This window comes from Antedon bifida, chromosome 2, assembly GCF_963402885.1.
Source record: "Antedon bifida chromosome 2, ecAntBifi1.1, whole genome shotgun sequence".
Classification (NCBI taxonomy): Eukaryota; Metazoa; Echinodermata; class Crinoidea; order Comatulida; family Antedonidae; genus Antedon; species Antedon bifida.
This window is the reverse complement of record NC_136227.1, coordinates 23,946,545-23,965,604: the sequence shown is the minus strand read 5'-3', so window position 1 is coordinate 23,965,604 and position 19,060 is coordinate 23,946,545. Positions and strand designations below refer to the sequence as shown.

The 19,060-nt window shown below is 32.0% G+C and overlaps 1 protein-coding gene across 1 annotated transcript; it reads left to right on the top strand.

Annotated features, from left to right (window-relative positions):
* Positions 1 to 2,694: 2,694 nt before the first annotated feature.
* LOC144836037 (sodium-dependent dopamine transporter-like) lies at positions 2,695 to 18,893 on the top strand. Its single transcript, XM_078691209.1, has 14 exons — positions 2,695 to 2,819; positions 7,192 to 7,404; positions 9,036 to 9,170; positions 9,733 to 9,952; positions 10,908 to 11,046; positions 11,841 to 11,975; positions 12,176 to 12,279; positions 12,938 to 13,065; positions 13,387 to 13,499; positions 13,990 to 14,121; positions 14,607 to 14,706; positions 16,869 to 16,969; positions 17,334 to 17,501; positions 18,088 to 18,893. Exons 2-14 carry the CDS (start codon positions 7,203 to 7,205, stop codon positions 18,190 to 18,192), a joined length of 1,782 nt encoding a protein of 593 aa, XP_078547335.1. The 5' UTR covers positions 2,695 to 2,819; positions 7,192 to 7,202; the 3' UTR covers positions 18,193 to 18,893.
* Positions 18,894 to 19,060: the final 167 nt, after the last annotated feature.

The following is a 19,060-nucleotide window of genomic DNA, read 5'->3' as shown; positions in this document are numbered from 1 at the left end:
TAACTTTAACGTTTGTGCTTCACCATTTGGTGTTGGAATAACGGTTGTTTTCTAGGCATTGACAGAGGTTTGTCCCAAATACGTGATTTTCTTCCATTTATTAGGCCGCCTTTCCAGTTCCTATATTATTATATGCCAGTTTTTATTGGTCCTATTAAATATTAGTGCCTCTCATAAAAACCTAAATCATCATTAAATGTGTCATCTGTCATGTCAGGATATCTCGTTCGATACACAGAATTATACGTATTGTTGGCAAAAGGTATCAACCCATTGTAACCGCTACACAAAACACGAAGGAATTAAAGTATCGACTTAAGGTTGAGGTGAGCGGGGTTCAAGTCAATGGGGATGGTGAAACTAGACACATAGATAGTAAATAAAGGAGTACAAAATATTTGGCTTGTAGTAGATATATTATTATTGTAATTCATAATACAAAGAGATTTAGATAAATGATAAATAAGTCAAACTTATCTTTGCTGACAACTGGCAGTCGTGGAGCTTGTTCTCTTTTGGTGTGGTAAACTTGTTCGAAGTTTGATAATATACACTTCACAGATTTCCTCGTCTGGCTGTGGACTTTTACACACAGATTCCAACTTAGGCAATATTTACTCAACCTGAACTTGCTGAGCAAGGAATAGGTGTAAATAAAACTTCTTTCGGAACGACGGAGGACCTGACTGCTATCAATAGAGTACATAGCCTTTTGTATTTAATTTATATGACTACAGAATTCTTTATTAAATGATAATTTAGGTTTAGCTAATCATAGAATATTGAGTTTATAATAACATTGTCGAACATTTATATAAGAGCATATTTACAATATCAAATTGTATCTAAGATGATAAAGTCATTGCTAAGGTTAATAATAACACAAAAATACATAAAAAGTAATACTAACTAGCTATGTATGTATTAACTTTTTAAACTTCTTGTATAGAAAAATATAAGAACATTAATGAAAAAATAGGTAATACGGAATTAAAAAATGTTACTGATGAAGGATGATTGTATGTAATGACATGAAAGATAATATCAATGTGAATAAAAGTGGTGTTTACGCCACAAAAAAGAAAAAAAGACTAACAAAACTAAAACTAAAAACTGTAGTATTTAAGCTACAAAATAAATTAGTTTATGTTGGTTGTCTTACCTGAATTTGTTGAGCAAGAAATAAGTCTAAATACAACTTCTCTCGGAACGTAAAATAAACAGCAGGGAGGACCTGCTCCCAATAAATTCAGAGTTGAGTTGTTTTTCCTCAACTCTGCAGTCTATTTCATATGACTTGGTCCACACCATGTTTTTTTACGAAATACATTCCCGGTCCACTCTGTAATGACAGATGATGGTGGCCCTATTTCCTTATTTGGAGTTTGATCAGATCATGTTTGTCGAAAGATTGAAAATAAATTATGCTGATGGTCAGCAATATCTTTGTTTGGTAAGGAAATAGGAATGTGTTAATGTTGCATTTGCCTTGGACTGGCACACTTTTGTGGCATGGGTTACCCTCCTTGCCTTGGACTGGCCTACATGTGTAGCATGAGATACTCTATGTCATAGATGATTGATAATAATGATCATAACGAGAAAGATTGTTTTAGTTCCCTTTAATTCCATTCTATTTATTATAAAATTTGCAAAAAATAGAGGTCTACATAGATAAATTGGGTTGCTCCGAGCATATTACAATACAAAAAAACAGAGGACTACGGTACAAAAGTCATGACACATCTCAAACATTCAGTGCTCTAATGGCAGATGGGTAAAAACTACTACGGAATCCATTTGTAATACTATATCAAAAAATCCATCTGGTCATAACGACTCGACATGACAAAATACCAATTACATCGTAAACATCAACACTGTTTGTATCATCTTCTTTAACACACAAATCATCGCTAATTAATGGGAAAATATTCATCATAATCCTCGTCATTATCATCACTAATTAGTAGGTCGGTAATCACTGTGACTTCGAAATGTCATCTTTAATGATCTATTATTATTAATGTAGGTAGGTATAATTATTCATTACCTTTTTTAATCATTATCATCAATCTTTACTGGGTCATCGTAATTATATATATAAAAAATTAAAAAAAAAAAACAATACAAATATAAGCTAAACATGTGTCAACACGTGACAGTTGTATACCATGCTTTAATTTGCTGCAGCACATGCCAAGTGTTTACGTTAATGTAATTAAATTTGCTATATTTAATTAACTGTTGACCGAACGTACCATTACACTAGTTAAGGTGTACCTGTATATCACAAATGCATTTATTGTATGCCTATAACTATTTTTTCCCCAGAAAATTAAACACGGTATATAAAACCCGGCTTTAAATCTGAAATTGAACATTTCTAATCGCCGCGGTTGGTTGGTTATATTACAATTGCTCGTTTCCTGAGACAATACGACGAAGCGTGGAGAGGCGGCAACTTATTAAACTGTATAGCAATAAGTCCTATAGCTTAATATCGTGTGATCACGAGTTAATAAAAATGCATACATGAGTTGTCGATCGAAACTCTTCCGAAGAATACATCGTGGCCGTGCAACTTAATAGGTTTATGACGTTCTCCACTGCAATTGAAATCTAACGTAAAGAGCCACTTGTTGATTGTAGCCTGATTTGAAAACGGTAACAGCATATTTTTTCTCATGGTGAGTGCATGCCAATACCTTCGTGGTCCAGCCTTGTATCCCATGTCAAGTAGTATTATATTATTCAACATTGGTTTTCATCAGAATTTGTCTACTTTGATATAATTATTCATTGAAGGAGTTTCGAAGGTAAGTTTTTATCTTAATTTTAGGCCTAAAAGGTATTATAATTAAACTTCATTATTACAATGCTTATCCCGATGATCATTAATATTTCAGAAAATTACGTTTATATTTTAAAATCTTTCTATTCGGCATAGCCTAAATGGTAATTACTGCAGCTATGAAACAATAACGTAGGCCTAAAAATTCACATTATTTGTCCCTGACGGAGTTCCATTCAAGCAATATAATTATCCAATAAATGGTTAGGAATCTATATCTAGATACATTATTAAAAATGGTATGACTAAATGTTAAATATATTAATGGGCTACCGTGAAAATTAATAATAAATATAATTTGGAATGGGTTCTATCGAATAAGTAGTGCTGAAAAGAATGTGAATTTCTTAGTTAAGAAAAAATACTTTAAAAATAAAATGTATCCGTTGTTCAACATTGTTGTTCTGCCACAATTTAAATTAATTGTCTTTTGTCTAAATGCTACCCAAAATAAACCGCTCTTTGTATATATCAACAAAGAGACGTCTAAGTAAACATTTTAACGGAATGTTTGCTTTTTAGAACTCATGTCGACAAACATCAAAGCCGTCAGTATGCCATGGGAATGATTTTTAAAAGCGCAGTCCTGTGTCGGAATTAGTACACTTAGGCTGCACAAAACAAATGTTGAATACAAATTGATAATAATTTAACAACAAACTATCATAACGTAGCATAATAACAATAACGTTAACTCAAACTGTCTCATGATACTCTCGTGTACCTTATTTTTGAATTTCTGATTTTATTAGATTTACTTCTATCAGAGAGATAAGTTTTATTATTGATGATGCAAAACTGTACTGTTGGTTTCTGAAAAATAATAATTGTCACAATAATTATAGGCCTAATAACAAAACATTGCAGTGATATTTGAATTTGTGTATTTGTACAAAATTTAATCAAATTTTAATTCATATTTACCCATTATTCACATTGGATATTTACATAATTCAAATCATAGACTAACCATGTAAAACACATTTCAAATTCGCTGGCAGCTCATGGGTTTTGTTTGAATTTCACCGATAAGATTTGGTCTTTTTATAAATGAAATCACCATTTTTCGTCTTCTTTTCGTGATTAACTTGATCAAAACTGCAAAAATGTTAAAACATTCAGTTTTTGAAATTGGCGTTTCAGAAATGTCATTTTTGCATTGTGGGAATCAATGCCTAAATCGGTTGTCAGATCAGACAAGGTAGGCTAACTCGACGTTTTGAAAATTGTTTGGAGCATGATGTTTACTGGAAATTAATCTCGAACTTGTCCTTCTGATATTGAGGTTCAAAAGATCTTGAAGGACAGGCTAACTTTGTATTATATATATTTAAGTATCATGATGATATAGTTGGATAAAGCAATATAAATTCAATTTATTCAGAAGTGTTTTAATTGAATAGTCTTTTTCCCCAATTAGCATATCTTTACAATTGAGTATCATTTCAAAACCTTACATTCTCCATCACTGTATTATAAGATTGTCTATATTGAATATTAATTTGTTTATGTGCATAAGTAATTTACTATAGAGAAATGAAAGAAATAAAATGACCATTAAAAAAACGTTAAGGTCGTATTATTCGTAACCTATTATTTTCTAGTTTTTCCATTTCTTTCTTTAAAATGTTATGTAACATTCCACGGCATTCAACTATTCTAATTTGAAGCCTATTACCATCTATTCAAAGATTCAAATTAGTTTATGTGTAAATGGCCGTATTTCGATTTTATTTCTATAAGTTCTGTTGAATTTTGTTTTCAACATTTTTTAAGAATGTTCCTTTTTTAAAATCCACTATTCGCCTAATCTGCAGGTAAGTCAGTGGTTTATTAAGTGTACAGTATTGAATCGCTTAGCGTGTTGGTTAAATTACTGTGATCTACATTATAGGCCTATAACATTAATTGCATAGGCCTAGATCCATAGAATATTACCTGAAGCTCTGTCTACACTATCAATTTTTTGTGACAAAAAATGTGATGTGGCCATGGAAACGATTACATCATATCACTATCATATCTGGGCACATCAAACATTTTTTTTTTAAATATCTTGATAGTGTAGGCATACTTTATTATAGCTTTTATATTAGTTTATATTATTATATACCTTATTACCTTACCTTTTAAAATAAGACAACTCAGGTTGTAATTGAAAAATAAGAAGAATATATGTTCAAATATACTGGTAGGCCTATTAGGCCTATACAATGCAAATTTGCAAATTATTGTTAGTTTACAGTTTTCGTTTAAAAAATTGAATTTCAATAAAATGTATAACTACAGTAGAGTGAAATCCTTTAGAAAGCAAACAAAATAATTTTTTATTTTATCGTTATCATGTATAATTTGATAAATATAGGAGACAATAAAAACAAATTGCAAAAATGAAAACATGTTTATAATCAATAGTATACGTTTCAAGCTTTTGTATATTGATAAATTGCTAAATCTTTATTATTACTTAATGCCTCGAGTAAAGTACCTAACAAAATGTCACAGTTAATGAAATACACGAACCAGCATACAGTTCAATTCAGAGATTATCTAACAAATAAATGAAAATTATCTTCAATGTTAGACGCCAATAATATTCATAATCGTCTACATCCGAAACTCAGAAAAAACTACAACAAACGGTTAAATAATCAATAGTAAAACGTACCGTGAAATATAAAATAAACTGTTTGGATTAAAAGATAAGACAAAACGTAAATCACATTTAAAGAGCCTATATTTTGATTTCTTGGTCCAATAAAGTAAAAATGAAAAATATGATATAATGTGTTTAATATGAGGAGAAAACACAGGTAGTTATGTGTATAAAATTTGAATTAATAAAATCATACGTTTTTAAGGATGGTATTTCTATATAAACTCGGTCAGGCGTCGGAAATTTCACAAACGATTAGTCAATGCACAACTAACGGTGTAATTTTACTCATGTAATGAAACTAACACCGATGATGCATCATTATTTGAAAGTTTGTCAACATTTAAAGGCAATTTTTTAATTCATGTCATGTCCATAGAAGCATCATGTTTATATTGAACGTCAATGCTTATTCAATATCCGATTAGACAAGCCAACAACTAAGTATTTCGTTTACATTACACTTATTATTATATTTTGTATTGCTGAAAACATTGTATGACATAATATAATGAGTCATTGACATTGAAACCAGATCATTTATTGGGATTTCATTCACATTGTTGAAATATCAGCCATTTTAAGATTTAATAAAATTTAATACAATAGTTTGCTAATTTCTAACAAAACGTTAGTTCAACATAAAAAAATAGAAGAACATTCAAACACCGCCAATTCAGAAACACGACCAGAAAAAAAAATAAAACGTGTCTCGTCAGTGGTCTACGAAACGTTTGAATCACTTCATTTATATATGAAGATTGAAATTAATACTTCGACACATTGTGCGAACTCTATGATTTTGATAAGGTTAATTAGAACCGTTGATGGTAGGTCAGTATTTTTCTATTAAGTTTCTTTATTAAAACCATTATATTAAAGGTGTAAATATTAACATTGTTAAGATCTATATCTTTTAAACGGGTGTGCCGTAGAAACAGTACAGGGTACAGTAGGCCTAAATAAAAATCATTCACAACTCTGACTGGCGAGTTCTTCTATTTACAAAACTCTTTCTTAAAATAGGCCTACATTGAACTCTTTGCGGTATATATGTCTAAAAATGTATTATGTCATTATCCCAAACAGGACCTTTATTTTTATTTCAACCGTTTTTATTTCTTTTCAATGTTTTGATCACATAATCTTACTTTAATTGTTTTATTTTTAAAGACTTTTTTTCAATTCATTATTGATTTAATCTATATTCTATTCTATAAAAGTTTTTCTATGGCGCCCTAAAAAGAACAGAGCGCCAATACTAGTAATTAATTAAAATGAACATTTTAAGTTTACGTTTAAATAGAGGTGCCGAATTCGCTCCTCTCAAATCGACAGGTAGCGCGTTCCAGATCCAAGTCGACACCATTTTTTGTCTGCAGCATTGCATTAGGCATATTTTACTTAAACTTTTTTATTTGCTTGTTTGTTTGTAGAAATCGTTAGTTATTTTGTTATGGGTTGTTTAGTTTAGTTTATTGGAGTGTGCAACAATAATACAAGAGTAGTACCGTATATCAGTATATCGTAACTGACACAATTAGGCATTTTTTTGTACAATCGGTTGTGAATAGTTATTATCGGTTTTAACCACATTCATTTTACCCGCAGTAAATATAGTGTTTCTTAAAAGAAATTATTATACATCAGACATTAGACTTCCAAAATGGATTTTTTTCAGAGGATACCAACATGGATGGAAAAGCAATTCAAGCGGGAGAACCTGTGGTAATGATGGTTGATGGAGGGGTCAGCCATTTAGTTACCCCTCCCTCGAGACAAAACAGAGAGACCTGGAGTAAGAAGATTGATTTTCTATTGTCAGTCATTGGTTTCTGTGTGGATCTTGGGAATGTTTGGAGGTTTCCACACATATGTTTGAAAAATGGCGGGGGTAAGTTAACCTTATGATTCAATCTAGTGCAACAAGTAACTACACAAACTTCATCCACAAATACAGAAAAATATAGTTCTGTTCACATACATTTGTAATAATTAAGAATTTACACTGATCATGTCGGAGCTGTATCCGATGTTCCCGTGATTTGTTTATTCACTCTCTTATATCCCGTATCATCTCCAAAGAAATGTTGTTGTGCATCCGATATTTTTCCGAAAGGTACTTTCTCTTAGGAAATGCTTAGTGGTATTTTTAGTCGCGTGCAACGCGACTCTACAGCTCATTATGTCGGTCGGTTGGTCGGTAAACACTAACTTGAGCACGCAACTGCAGCCATGTATATGGCCTTGTTTATATAACTTTGAGCGCCGCACAAGTTATACCGATTGAATAATGTTTTGCTTTAATCGATAAAAGGTCGTATATTAGCGTATAGAAGGCGTTTGATATTAGATAACGGATGATACATAATGTAATGAGAGAATTTAACATACACAACTTATGCAATGAAAGCTGACATCCAGAACATTTTGTTTTGCGGTGCGCAAGATTTCGAAGGAAACGTGCACGGCATAGAAATCATTACAGTGATGGAAAAATGAAGAATTGTTTATAATAAGTATGCTATAGTGGCTTTGAGTCCTCAGTTACCATCCGGTAAACTGACTGCATATTGGTCATTTTTCAAAATCCCAATAAACACTTTATATATATATATATATATATATATATATATATATACTCTCATCAGGCAAAGAACATTAATTCTAAACCGCCCGGTGATATACTGAAATTTAATTAATTAATTTGAAACGATAAAGATGAGGAAATCTGTGAGAATGAGAAAAAGTCGCCCCAACCGAGACTCGAACTCGGACCGCCTGCTTGATATGCAGATGTCCTAACCATTAGACCACTGGGGCTTTCATGGTATTGTTCGAACTCGATTGGATAGCGACTCTTTAACATTCTCGGCGTGGTACGGCGGAACAGCACTAGTCCTCAGTTGTACGCACGCGCACCAGAGATCAAATTGATACGCCCTCATCTTACAGTATTTTTATTCACGAGGCGGGATCTCCGAAGAGATACTTTTATATATATAAACTCATCAGGCAAAGAACATTAATTCTAAACCGCCCGGTGATATACTGAAATTTAATTAATTAATTTGAAACGATAAAGATGAGGAAATCATATATATATATATATATACTTGTTTCTGTCAACCTACAATTGATAATAATGACTTGGTGTTTTGTGATTTATTTCCCCCCTCAATTTGTGTTCATTAATATTATTAAAATAATTTCAATCGGAAATTTCACTTGATTATTTTCACTCTTTCCGGATTGGTGCTGCTAAAACTATCAGATATACAAAACTGGCTTTATTGGATTATTTGAACCTCCACAAGGATTCTGAAGGCCTAGATACAGCGGCAACAATCATTGGGAGTTGCTTTTTGCTTACATGTTAGGCCTTTGCCATTGAAAAGTGAGAGGGAACCACAAACTTGGTTTGGAAGATTTTCTTGATGGTCACATACAACTGCAAGCTGAATTGCCACCTACCTCTAGCAGTGAAATAACATAAATTATAATATAGGCCTAATCTCTTTACAGGTGCTTTTTTAATTCCTTACTTGATAATGTTGATATTTTGTGGAATTCCAATGTTTTATTTGGAGCTTTCTCTTGGCCAATACAACGAAACCGGAGCTATAACTACATGGGATAAAATATGCCCATTATTTAAAGGTAAGTGAGATTTTCTCTTTGCTATCCTTTATTTCTAACAAACAACAAATAAAAGTATATTTATTTAGGAAAATATAGGCCTATGACATTAAGCAGGAGCTAATTGTAGCTGGGCTTTATCCCGTCGATGACGCAGCTGTGCTTTTTTGCAAAACAATTACATTTCCATATTTTATTTTGTCATTTTGAATTTAATGTATTATGAAATAATCATTGACTTGTATACATAAACATATCAATGATGATGATGATGAGGTTAATGATCGGATGATTACACAGTTCTGGTACACTATTATGCATTATGATTGCCGTGAACACTATAAACCTGATGTAACATTAATGATAATGATTATAATGATACAGTATATATTTATTCAATTATTATAATATTTATAAGTACTGTAATTTGGAATGCAAATATATTTTGTGTATTAATGAAGTATGCCTATAGGATACATAAACGGTCGTAATGAATAACTGAGGCCTATATTAATTAGAATCCACTCGATGTATGAGTATTATTGATATCACCATTCAGGACTTTAATCATTATTGATTACAGGTATTGGTTGGGCAGTTGTACTGATTGCTTTCTTTGTGGACTTCTACTACAACGTTATTATTGGTTATGCATTTTATTACTTTTTCGCATCGTTTAATCTGAATGGTGTTCCCTGGGCTTCTTGTGATAATGATTGGAATACAGAAGACTGTTATGCACCAGACGGATTCAGTAGAAACATCTCAAATGAGTCAGAGTCAGCTGCAACACAATATTATGAGTAAGTAACATCCAAGAGGCCAATTACAATCTAAAACGATTAACTATAGGCCTAAGTATATAATGGTGACAAAACACCTAAATACATTCCTGTCATTTGACTGAACGATTTTGAGTCACATGGCGTGCAATAGTACGTACAATTTAACGAATAACGTGTATTAGTGCCTCTTTCATTCTTCTCGCGTACGAAAACAAATCTGCATGGAATCCAATAACAGCACCGTCTGTTGTTCTCTCTCCTTCACAACAACAAGATAACAATGGCAATGACAAGAATCTACTTAGATGTTATATAAAACAAATAATGAATGTTTTTATAATCGGTGAAATATGAGATTATATTTTCACGAGGCGAATCTTTCACCTCATGAAATTATTTGTACCATCGCACTCATAAACATTCTTAAATTGTATAATAATAATTAAAAACAAAACAAAAATGGCAATGATGAGTATTTTAAAAATATTCTTTAGTTTTAGTTTAGAAAAAAAAATCTCCAAAATTGTTGGTGACGATTTTCTGTTCAATACTATAACATCTACACTGTATAATATTTGCTTAGAAGAATTAAATGGTGAAAAAATGTACATCATTGCCGGCTAATTGTCTACTTTGACAATACTTTTTTAATAGTAAAATTGTTTTTGGTCTATTGAGAATCATATTATTGGTTAACTACTCATTTAAACCAAATAAAATCTCCTCGCATTCTATTAACTAATAACTTCCTGTCTTAAAAAAGTTTAGACACAGAACATTGTAAAGGTAAGGTTAATATTACTCTGCTCCGCAATATTTTTTCTTGACTGTTTTACTTTATCGTTTTGATTTAGCTTATCGCTTTCTTTTTTTGTATCTCCATTAAATCCAGCTACTGATACTCACAGCATTGGCATTTTAAAGTAATTTGCTTTTTGATTTAATATGTGTTTATATTTTCCATCGAATACAGGCGTAAGGTGATGGAGCTACATATGAGTGATGGTCTGAAAGACATTGGAAGTATAGTTTGGGGGCCAACTTTATGCCTACTACTAGTGTACATAATATGTTACTTCAGTCTTTGGAAAGGAATAAAAGGATCCGGAAAGGTAACTCACGATTTATCAAAATTCCAATCAATATTTTGCACATCATACATTAATTCATTCATTTGGTCAAAAACAATTACAATAGTATTATAGGCCTACAAGCAAAATGTATGAAAACAAGATAAGCAATATAGAATGAATGTTAAAAGGGTATATACACCTTCCTTTAAAAGCAGAAAACATGATCAAAGACACGTTTTTAAAAGAACTGCTAGACAATTGACATAAGAATTTTTATAAAAAGTACACAACCAAACAAACAATCAATTAAACATATTTATCCGTTATTAGCATAGGTACCGTCAATAATTGGTGTCGTTTTAGGTGGAAAGTAGGCCTACTACGATTGTACTAAAAACGTTCTTAAAGTTAATATTTAAGTACGGTGTAGCAGAGTTAAGTATAATCTTATAAACTGTAGTAATTTAATTTGAACAACTCTATCTTCAACATTTAATAGTTTTAATTTGTGTAGCTCTTTTTGTGAAATGATACCTTGGTCCTTCATTACGTATATACCGAATTAAGTACTTTAAAAACAAAATAACTTGTATAGTATAGGTATAATATCATTATAACACACATTAAGTAGTATATCATTGCTATTGGATTTTGTATAGGTGGCGTTAGTTACGGTATTTATTTTTAAAATTCTATTACATGTCTATAATCAACAGCTAACTTGGCCTTATAGAAGAGTCTCCTAACTGTATTAGACAGGCTTGTATTGGTCCATTAGTAATAATGTGTTTGGACCTATTTTTTTGTTAAACAAATACTGATTTATTTTGTAGGTGGTATGGTTTACAGCTACATTCCCGTATGTAGTGCTATTTATTCTCTTGTGTCGTGGAGTTACTTTGGAGGGTGCCTGGAAAGGAATCGAATTCTACATTATTCCTAAATTTGACAGATTAGCAAACGCTACGGTGAGAAATCAAACTATTTCATGTTACAGTGCGTTAGAAGTCATTTTGTTAATTTATATGATGATGGGCCTACAGTGTGGGTAGGCTACAGTGTTTAAGATTGATTATAATCATCACAATGAATGATTATTATTGCATTAAAAAAATTGTTTATCATAAATACCAATGTTAAGCTGGACGTGACATTCATTTTATTTTAGGTCTGGTTAGAGGCTGCAACTCAAATATTTTTCTCGCTAGGACCAGGGTTTGGAGTGTTACTCACATTTGCTAGTTACAACAAATTTCATGACAACGTCTACAGGTTCGTTTTTTTGTTGTGATTTCCAGCTCTGTGAACCACACAAACATTCAACATCATTTACGCGAATTAACTGAGGTCATCATCACGATACCTTCATTTACACTTTGACCATGGACGTAGGTCCATGCTTTGACGATAGCACAAGACAACATTTAACTCCTTAAAGTCAATTATGAATTACAACTTCACTGCTAAAATCCCCGTAATCTCTTTTGTTATATCTATATTATACTATAGGATTATGTGAAAAATTGTTATTATTTATCTTAACGACTGTGTGTAATAGCAAAAGCCCTTGGTGATCGACATTTTCTCCAGTTATAACCACATGTAGGCCTATAGGCATATCCAGACAAAATGTACGTGGAGGGGATTTATCAAAAAGACCCAGACGCATCATTCTCTATTTCCATCGTGATAGGCCAGAATATGCATCCACGGCAAGATGATTATACATGAGCATAATAATTGTGTAACTCTTAATATTGTCCCACAATTTAAAAACTAATAATCCACTTGTGAGGATGGAACTCGGGCCAAACCAAATTATTCACTTTTTCTACGAATTGATCTGATGAAAGTGTTGTAATTAGCCCAGTTGTACTATGTCCACGCGTACTGAACGTCATCCTAATTTCAATTTACTCATACACTGTAGAGATGCGATTGTCACGAGTTCAATCAACTGCCTAACAAGTTTCATTTCTGGATTAGTTGTCTTTGCAACACTTGGTCACATGGCGTTCCGACGAGGGACAGAAGTTGACAAACTAAAGGGTCTTGATGGTAATTAAATTTGTTCTTATAATGCCGATACTAACATAATTCCATAGTTTGAATCTCTGACAACACACAATAAACATTATTAGCTTATTACTTGTGAACCACGGTCTCTGCTTAGTGGTTCTTGTTTAATACTCATCATTGGTGGACTCTGGATTTATTGAGTACGGTATGAAATATCAGAATAAAATCAAGTTTTAATTTTATTATATACACAATAGGAGTATAATAGTAAACAATTCAAGGTAATCTGCATTGCACAAACTTTAAATTAATTAATAATGATGTATTCGTATTTTATTTATTTATTTATCGTTAAATTAGGACCTGGATTGGTTTTTATCACATACCCAGAGGCACTTTCAATGATGCCAGGCGCAAGTTTCTGGTCGTTGTTGTTTTTCCTTATGCTGATAACAATAGGATTGGATAGTTCAGTAAGATTTGTTTTTATTATTAATTAATTAGTAGCTGTACTATAATTATAAGAAGACATCAAGAGCGCAGCCTATCATGGCACAGGAGATGATTCGGGGTAGTGGATTTTATATCATATTGGTGGTCAAAATGTCATCAGAAAAAAAATCCACTGCTTTGACAAAATATTACAAACCACGAAAGAATATGTTAACTCATCTATTTAGGGTAAGGTCTCTCGGATTGAATACGGTACCATTTTAACCCTCTGCTGAGCGTGAATCTGAAAAAAAATATTTGGTGATCGTGAAGTAGTTCTACGACGACAGTATTGCCTTTAGAAGGAGTCAATAGGACTGATTGATTGAACCATAATGACTATTTCCAATTGAGAGAAATACAAGCGTATAGTCTGATTTTATTAATCTTTATATTTGTTTATGTTTTGGGGAACATTGGATTTATCATTGACCTTTGTATAAATGAGTTTGTATTTTAATATTTAATTAGTTTGGTGGTTCTGAAGCTATCATCACTGGAATATCGGATCAATTTCCGAAAACAATCAAGAAGCATCGAGAGGTGTTCATCGCATGTTTATTTACAATATATTTTCTTGTGGGTCTTGCATTTATGTCTCAGGTAAATTTCATTTCATGATCAATTCTGGTTTCCGATTTGTGATACACCCGATAAAAAATAATAGGCCTACACATACTGTAGTTTTTTTTAAACTACACAAATGCCTCCATAATAACTTGCGCGTTCCATTTATTGGGTTGTTTTTTAACGCACTGAGTGGAATAAGAGAAACAAATCCATATGAATACGTATTTTAGACAAAATAATTATAGGCCTATATATATATACCTATTAAAACAAATCCACACATAATAACACATTTGGTAAGGTGTATACTACTTCTTTATGTTATTTGTTTCTTATAATTATTAATACTGAAAACATTTTGACTAAATCTAACGAACTATTGCTTAAGGATAATGGAATTGCTTTAAGATTGGCCTGATAAACACATTTCCTTTGAATATAAATAAAATAAATACAAATATATTACTATAAAATTTATAAAATTATTATAAAGAAACCCGTTATCTATTATTTTATAGGGTGGAACATATCTATTTTCATTGTTCGATACATTCACCGCTCAATATTCTATTGTATTTGTTGTATTTTGTGAGGCCATCGCTGTGTCCTGGTTTTACGGTAAGAAAATGTTTAACGGCTATCTAAAAATCTATGCAAAAAATGAACATATTACTTAAATGTTCATATTATTTTAGAATAAATAGTTATAGGAAAACAATCAAACTATGTTTATATATACTCTCGGATACTATTAAAATGGGTTACACGGTTTCAACAGGACAAACAATTACAATAGAGAAGATTTTGTATAGTTTCAGAGTACCGAAATAGTAAAATTTAAAATCTGTGAAAAGATGATTACACATAATTTGATAATAGGTGTCGTTTTAATGTAAAAGAAAAACTATCCTTTGATAAGGCACTTTTGATGGGAACTGGTACGTTATCCAAAAGTTTTTTTTTATATTAATACTGAATATTATGTTTAAAAGTAGTTTTGTAAAGAGGTGGTATAAGTATTTGGTTTGTTTGTGAACGAAAAGTGATTGAAATTACTAACACCCATTCTCCTCAATATTCTCTCTCCCACACCAATTGATATTCTTCAATCGACGATAACTTTAGCTGATTAATACGGTATGATAACAGAAGTCCTATAAAAAAATTATTAATTAGGTGATCATTTAGAATAAAATGATCACCTATTGTTATTGTATCAAATCTTTATTGTTATTATTGTTTCTGGGCACTATTTTGTGTAACAAATATCTAAAAAAGTTTAATGTCAATGATTACCAAAATTTCACAATGTCTTTCAAATACTTTAACTTAGTCCTAATAAGCTTTTCAGCGTGATCACTCATCCGTGACGTCATTTATACGCCATTTTGTGAAATCACATTATCAATCATATCTCCATAATTCATTATCACATATTAATGAAATTTATTACACGTAAACTTCAGGTCAAGGGTAAAAATATTAGCAAGTAAAAACGCACGCGCACGTAGGGTCATGCGCGTAAAATCGCGCGTTCAAAATTTAAAAAGCTCAAAATTAAGTTTTAATCAATTTAGAGCATGAATTAGGCCATTTGCGTGTTTCAAAAAATTACTGCGCAAAAATGCGTGTTTGAGCGCGGCGCGCGATTCTTAAAAAGCATAAAAATACGATTTTTTTGTAGAAATCGCATTCTACTCACCATCCTTAGTACATTCACCGAATTTGAGTTCGTTCCGACTTAAAATAACGCTATACGAGCATGTTAAAAATGACAAAATGCGCACATTAATTTCACAAAAGTTCTGAAAATGGTGAAAAATATGTCTTTTTTAAAATGAAAATAACTCTTCAGAATGGACGATGACCCCTAAATTTTTTAACTTATTCGGGAAGCCATTGAGTTGTAGATATAAATGTATATACACATTAGACGTACAAAATGGTATTACGTCACATGGCCACTTGAATTTAAAAATTAGGTTTTTTTCTCTTTTGTCATAGATTATCACATTCAACTGAGCGCATCTCGGTTATTTTGCGCCCGATTTTCGCTCAATTTTTTGTATATGATTGCTCATTTAATTATCTTTCTCATGAGTTGTCAACATTTTCATTTTGATGACGTCATCACGCGTAAAACCTTGAATAACGTAGGTCGTGTAATTTCACCTACACCATACATTTGAATATCTTACAGCTCTTCCGAATTAAATGTGACCTTGATGATTATAATTTACTATGAAAGCTGATGAAATGTAGATTTGAATTCACATTCATACGGATGTTGTGATGTTATCATATGGCTAGTTGAAGTTAAAACGTTGTTTTTAAATTTCTTTAGTCGAAGTTATACAAATTTCAAAGAGCGCGCATTGCGCTTCTACGTGTCAAATTCTCTTCCAATCCTTATATTTATTTGCTCAATTAATTATCTTTCGAAATTGTCATCTTCAAGTTTATTTTGATAATTCCATCATACCAAAAAATTAGAACATGATGTGTGTCCCGTAATTTCACCTATGCTACACTGTATATAGATATACAGTATATACTGTACATATGGCATATAGACACAACTCAGCACTATAAGCGTATATAATAGGATGGCATACATCAACATTTTCCGATCGTATGTTAACGTACGTGCATGTTTAAAAAAAAATAATTTCAGTAAAATGATCACCTATAATTCGTCAAAGTGACGAATTAAATTCTAGTTCAACATTATATTTATTATTAATAGTAATAATAGTGCCAGTATCTAAATTATGTTGAAGGTGTGGAACGTGTCAGTGGAGATATCAAAGAAATGCTTGGTTTTCACCCGGGGCTATTTTGGCGAACTTGTTGGACTGTGGTTAGCCCAGCAATATTACTGGTAAAATTATTATTATTATTTACTGTACTGTACTACATTTCTATCTATCTATACAGCGTTATCTGACTTCAACGATAGACATCCATTCAATTCTCTGTACTCAGGGAAGAATGTATCATTTTCAGCAAATCTACATGGAAACGCTGGCCTTCCATCTTTTGTCCTGCGTGGGTTGGTTCTTACACCATGGATCTATGTCCATACTTACACCAACAATGATAAACCACTCTCATACATACATATCATTTCGTAATTTTAAACAGAAGAACATAAATTACGGTAAACCAACGGACCAATCAGAAACGGTAATGTGCGAGATACATCACCTAACATCAGCCAATAATGCATTTCCTTTGTTCCTCAGGCAATTGTAATAGGTGGATTCGTGACTTATGAACCATTGACCGTAAACGATTACAAATATCCAGATTGGGTAATGGCAATTGGTTGGTGTTTAGCGTGTTCATCTATGGCATGTATACCAATCGTTGCAATCTACAAATTAGTGACAACTAAAGGCAGTATCAAGGAGGTATGTAAACGTGAAGTATTATTTTCACAATATATCTGCAGACACTACTTAGAGAAGTATAATACACATTATACTTCTATCTCAATGACGTGCGATAGTCAGTTTAGATGTATGTAGTGACAGCTGCAGGATCGGGTACGTGCGTTACCAGGCGTCACCCATAGTCTTGGATGCATGGCTGTCTGCCATGCTCTCTGCCTTGTCACGTTCTTACTTCACCATAATTATATATTACTATTACAGTAGTATGATTTTTCTTCCTTCTGGTGAATAACGCACACAGAATACCAGAGATCTTACCTGGGAATCCCAATGCTTCCAGGTTACTGTAAAAACAAAATAATATAAACACACTGTTGTTATCATATTTCTTAAATCATTTTTGACAATATTTTAAAGAAAACCCATCTATGTTTTAAAAAGTACATACATAGTAAAAAATGAATAATCTATATAATATATACAATATATTTGCCAGAACTTGAAGAGATTTCAAACATGTAGAAAGTTGCAAAATCTTCACAATGCACTTGCATACAATGACAGTATGATTAGTGTGTATTACAATTTTGATCCTTATTTCCAGAAATTTCTGAAGAACATTACAACTCCAAAGCAGTACCCGGAGATGCCCGAGCGGGATGGTGTATTGTGGTACAGTCCAACTATTCACAATGGTACACGATTATAAACTGTGTAACAAAGCAACAATAAAGGTTTCTTAGAGTAGCAGGGTTTGTCATAGGTATATATGTAGGCCTATTTTGCTGAAATTATGATGTAGGAATGGCAGGAATTATGTAAGTTCTGAATTTGAGTGTGACATTTTTAAAGGATAATTTCATCCCACAGTATGTGTAATTGAGATGTAAACAATGTATATATATAATATTGGTAAATTGTAATGAATATTAGAATATTGCTTTTGAGTAGGATAGCTTAACGTTATATTAGTGATGTATTAATCCAAATCTGGACCGTCAATAATGTAAATAATTCTGTTATAAGTTATTAAATATAATACATAAATCAAATTAGTTAAATCTAATATTAAGTGTAAACAATATTTCGAATACTATTAATTATATTATTAAGACATCATCATCAATACGATAATAAAGTGATGTTTGTCTTCATAATTATACTGTAGGTAGCCTTTGTAAATATTTGTAAATCATATCATATAATACTGAATATGAAAAATGAATTATGTATGTATTTCTAACGTAATTACATTTGTGTATAAGCAGCCACCTATATCGTTGGGACCAACATCAGTCCTTTTTGATGTAACGTGGTGTAGGCCTTAGGTTATGACGCGCGTTCAAAACACGCGTTGAGAAACTTACATTGGTGTTACGGCCGATGTTCTCTTAGGCTTGGTTCCCACTAGGACGCAACGCAAAGACATAGACGCAACGTAAGTGAGTTGATTAATCACAAGCGATGGATTATTCGAACTGTCGCTTGTCATTGGTCAAAACGCTTGCGTCCCATTAGTGTAGTGTTAGAGACGCAACACAAGCGGGTCGGCCAATGATAAGCGACATTTCAAATAA

Excerpts from the sequence above, each read along its gene's own strand:
- LOC144836037 (XM_078691209.1), top strand. The coding sequence starts at position 7,203 with ATGGATGGAAAAGCAATTCAAGCGGGAGAACCTGTGGTAATGATGGTT. Across the intron at positions 13,500-13,989 it reads CAATAGGATTGGATAGTTCA|TTTGGTGGTTCTGAAGCTAT; the intron begins GTAAGATTTGTT and ends ATATTTAATTAG. Across the intron at positions 14,707-16,868 it reads CGCTGTGTCCTGGTTTTACG|GTGTGGAACGTGTCAGTGGA; the intron begins GTAAGAAAATGT and ends ATTATGTTGAAG.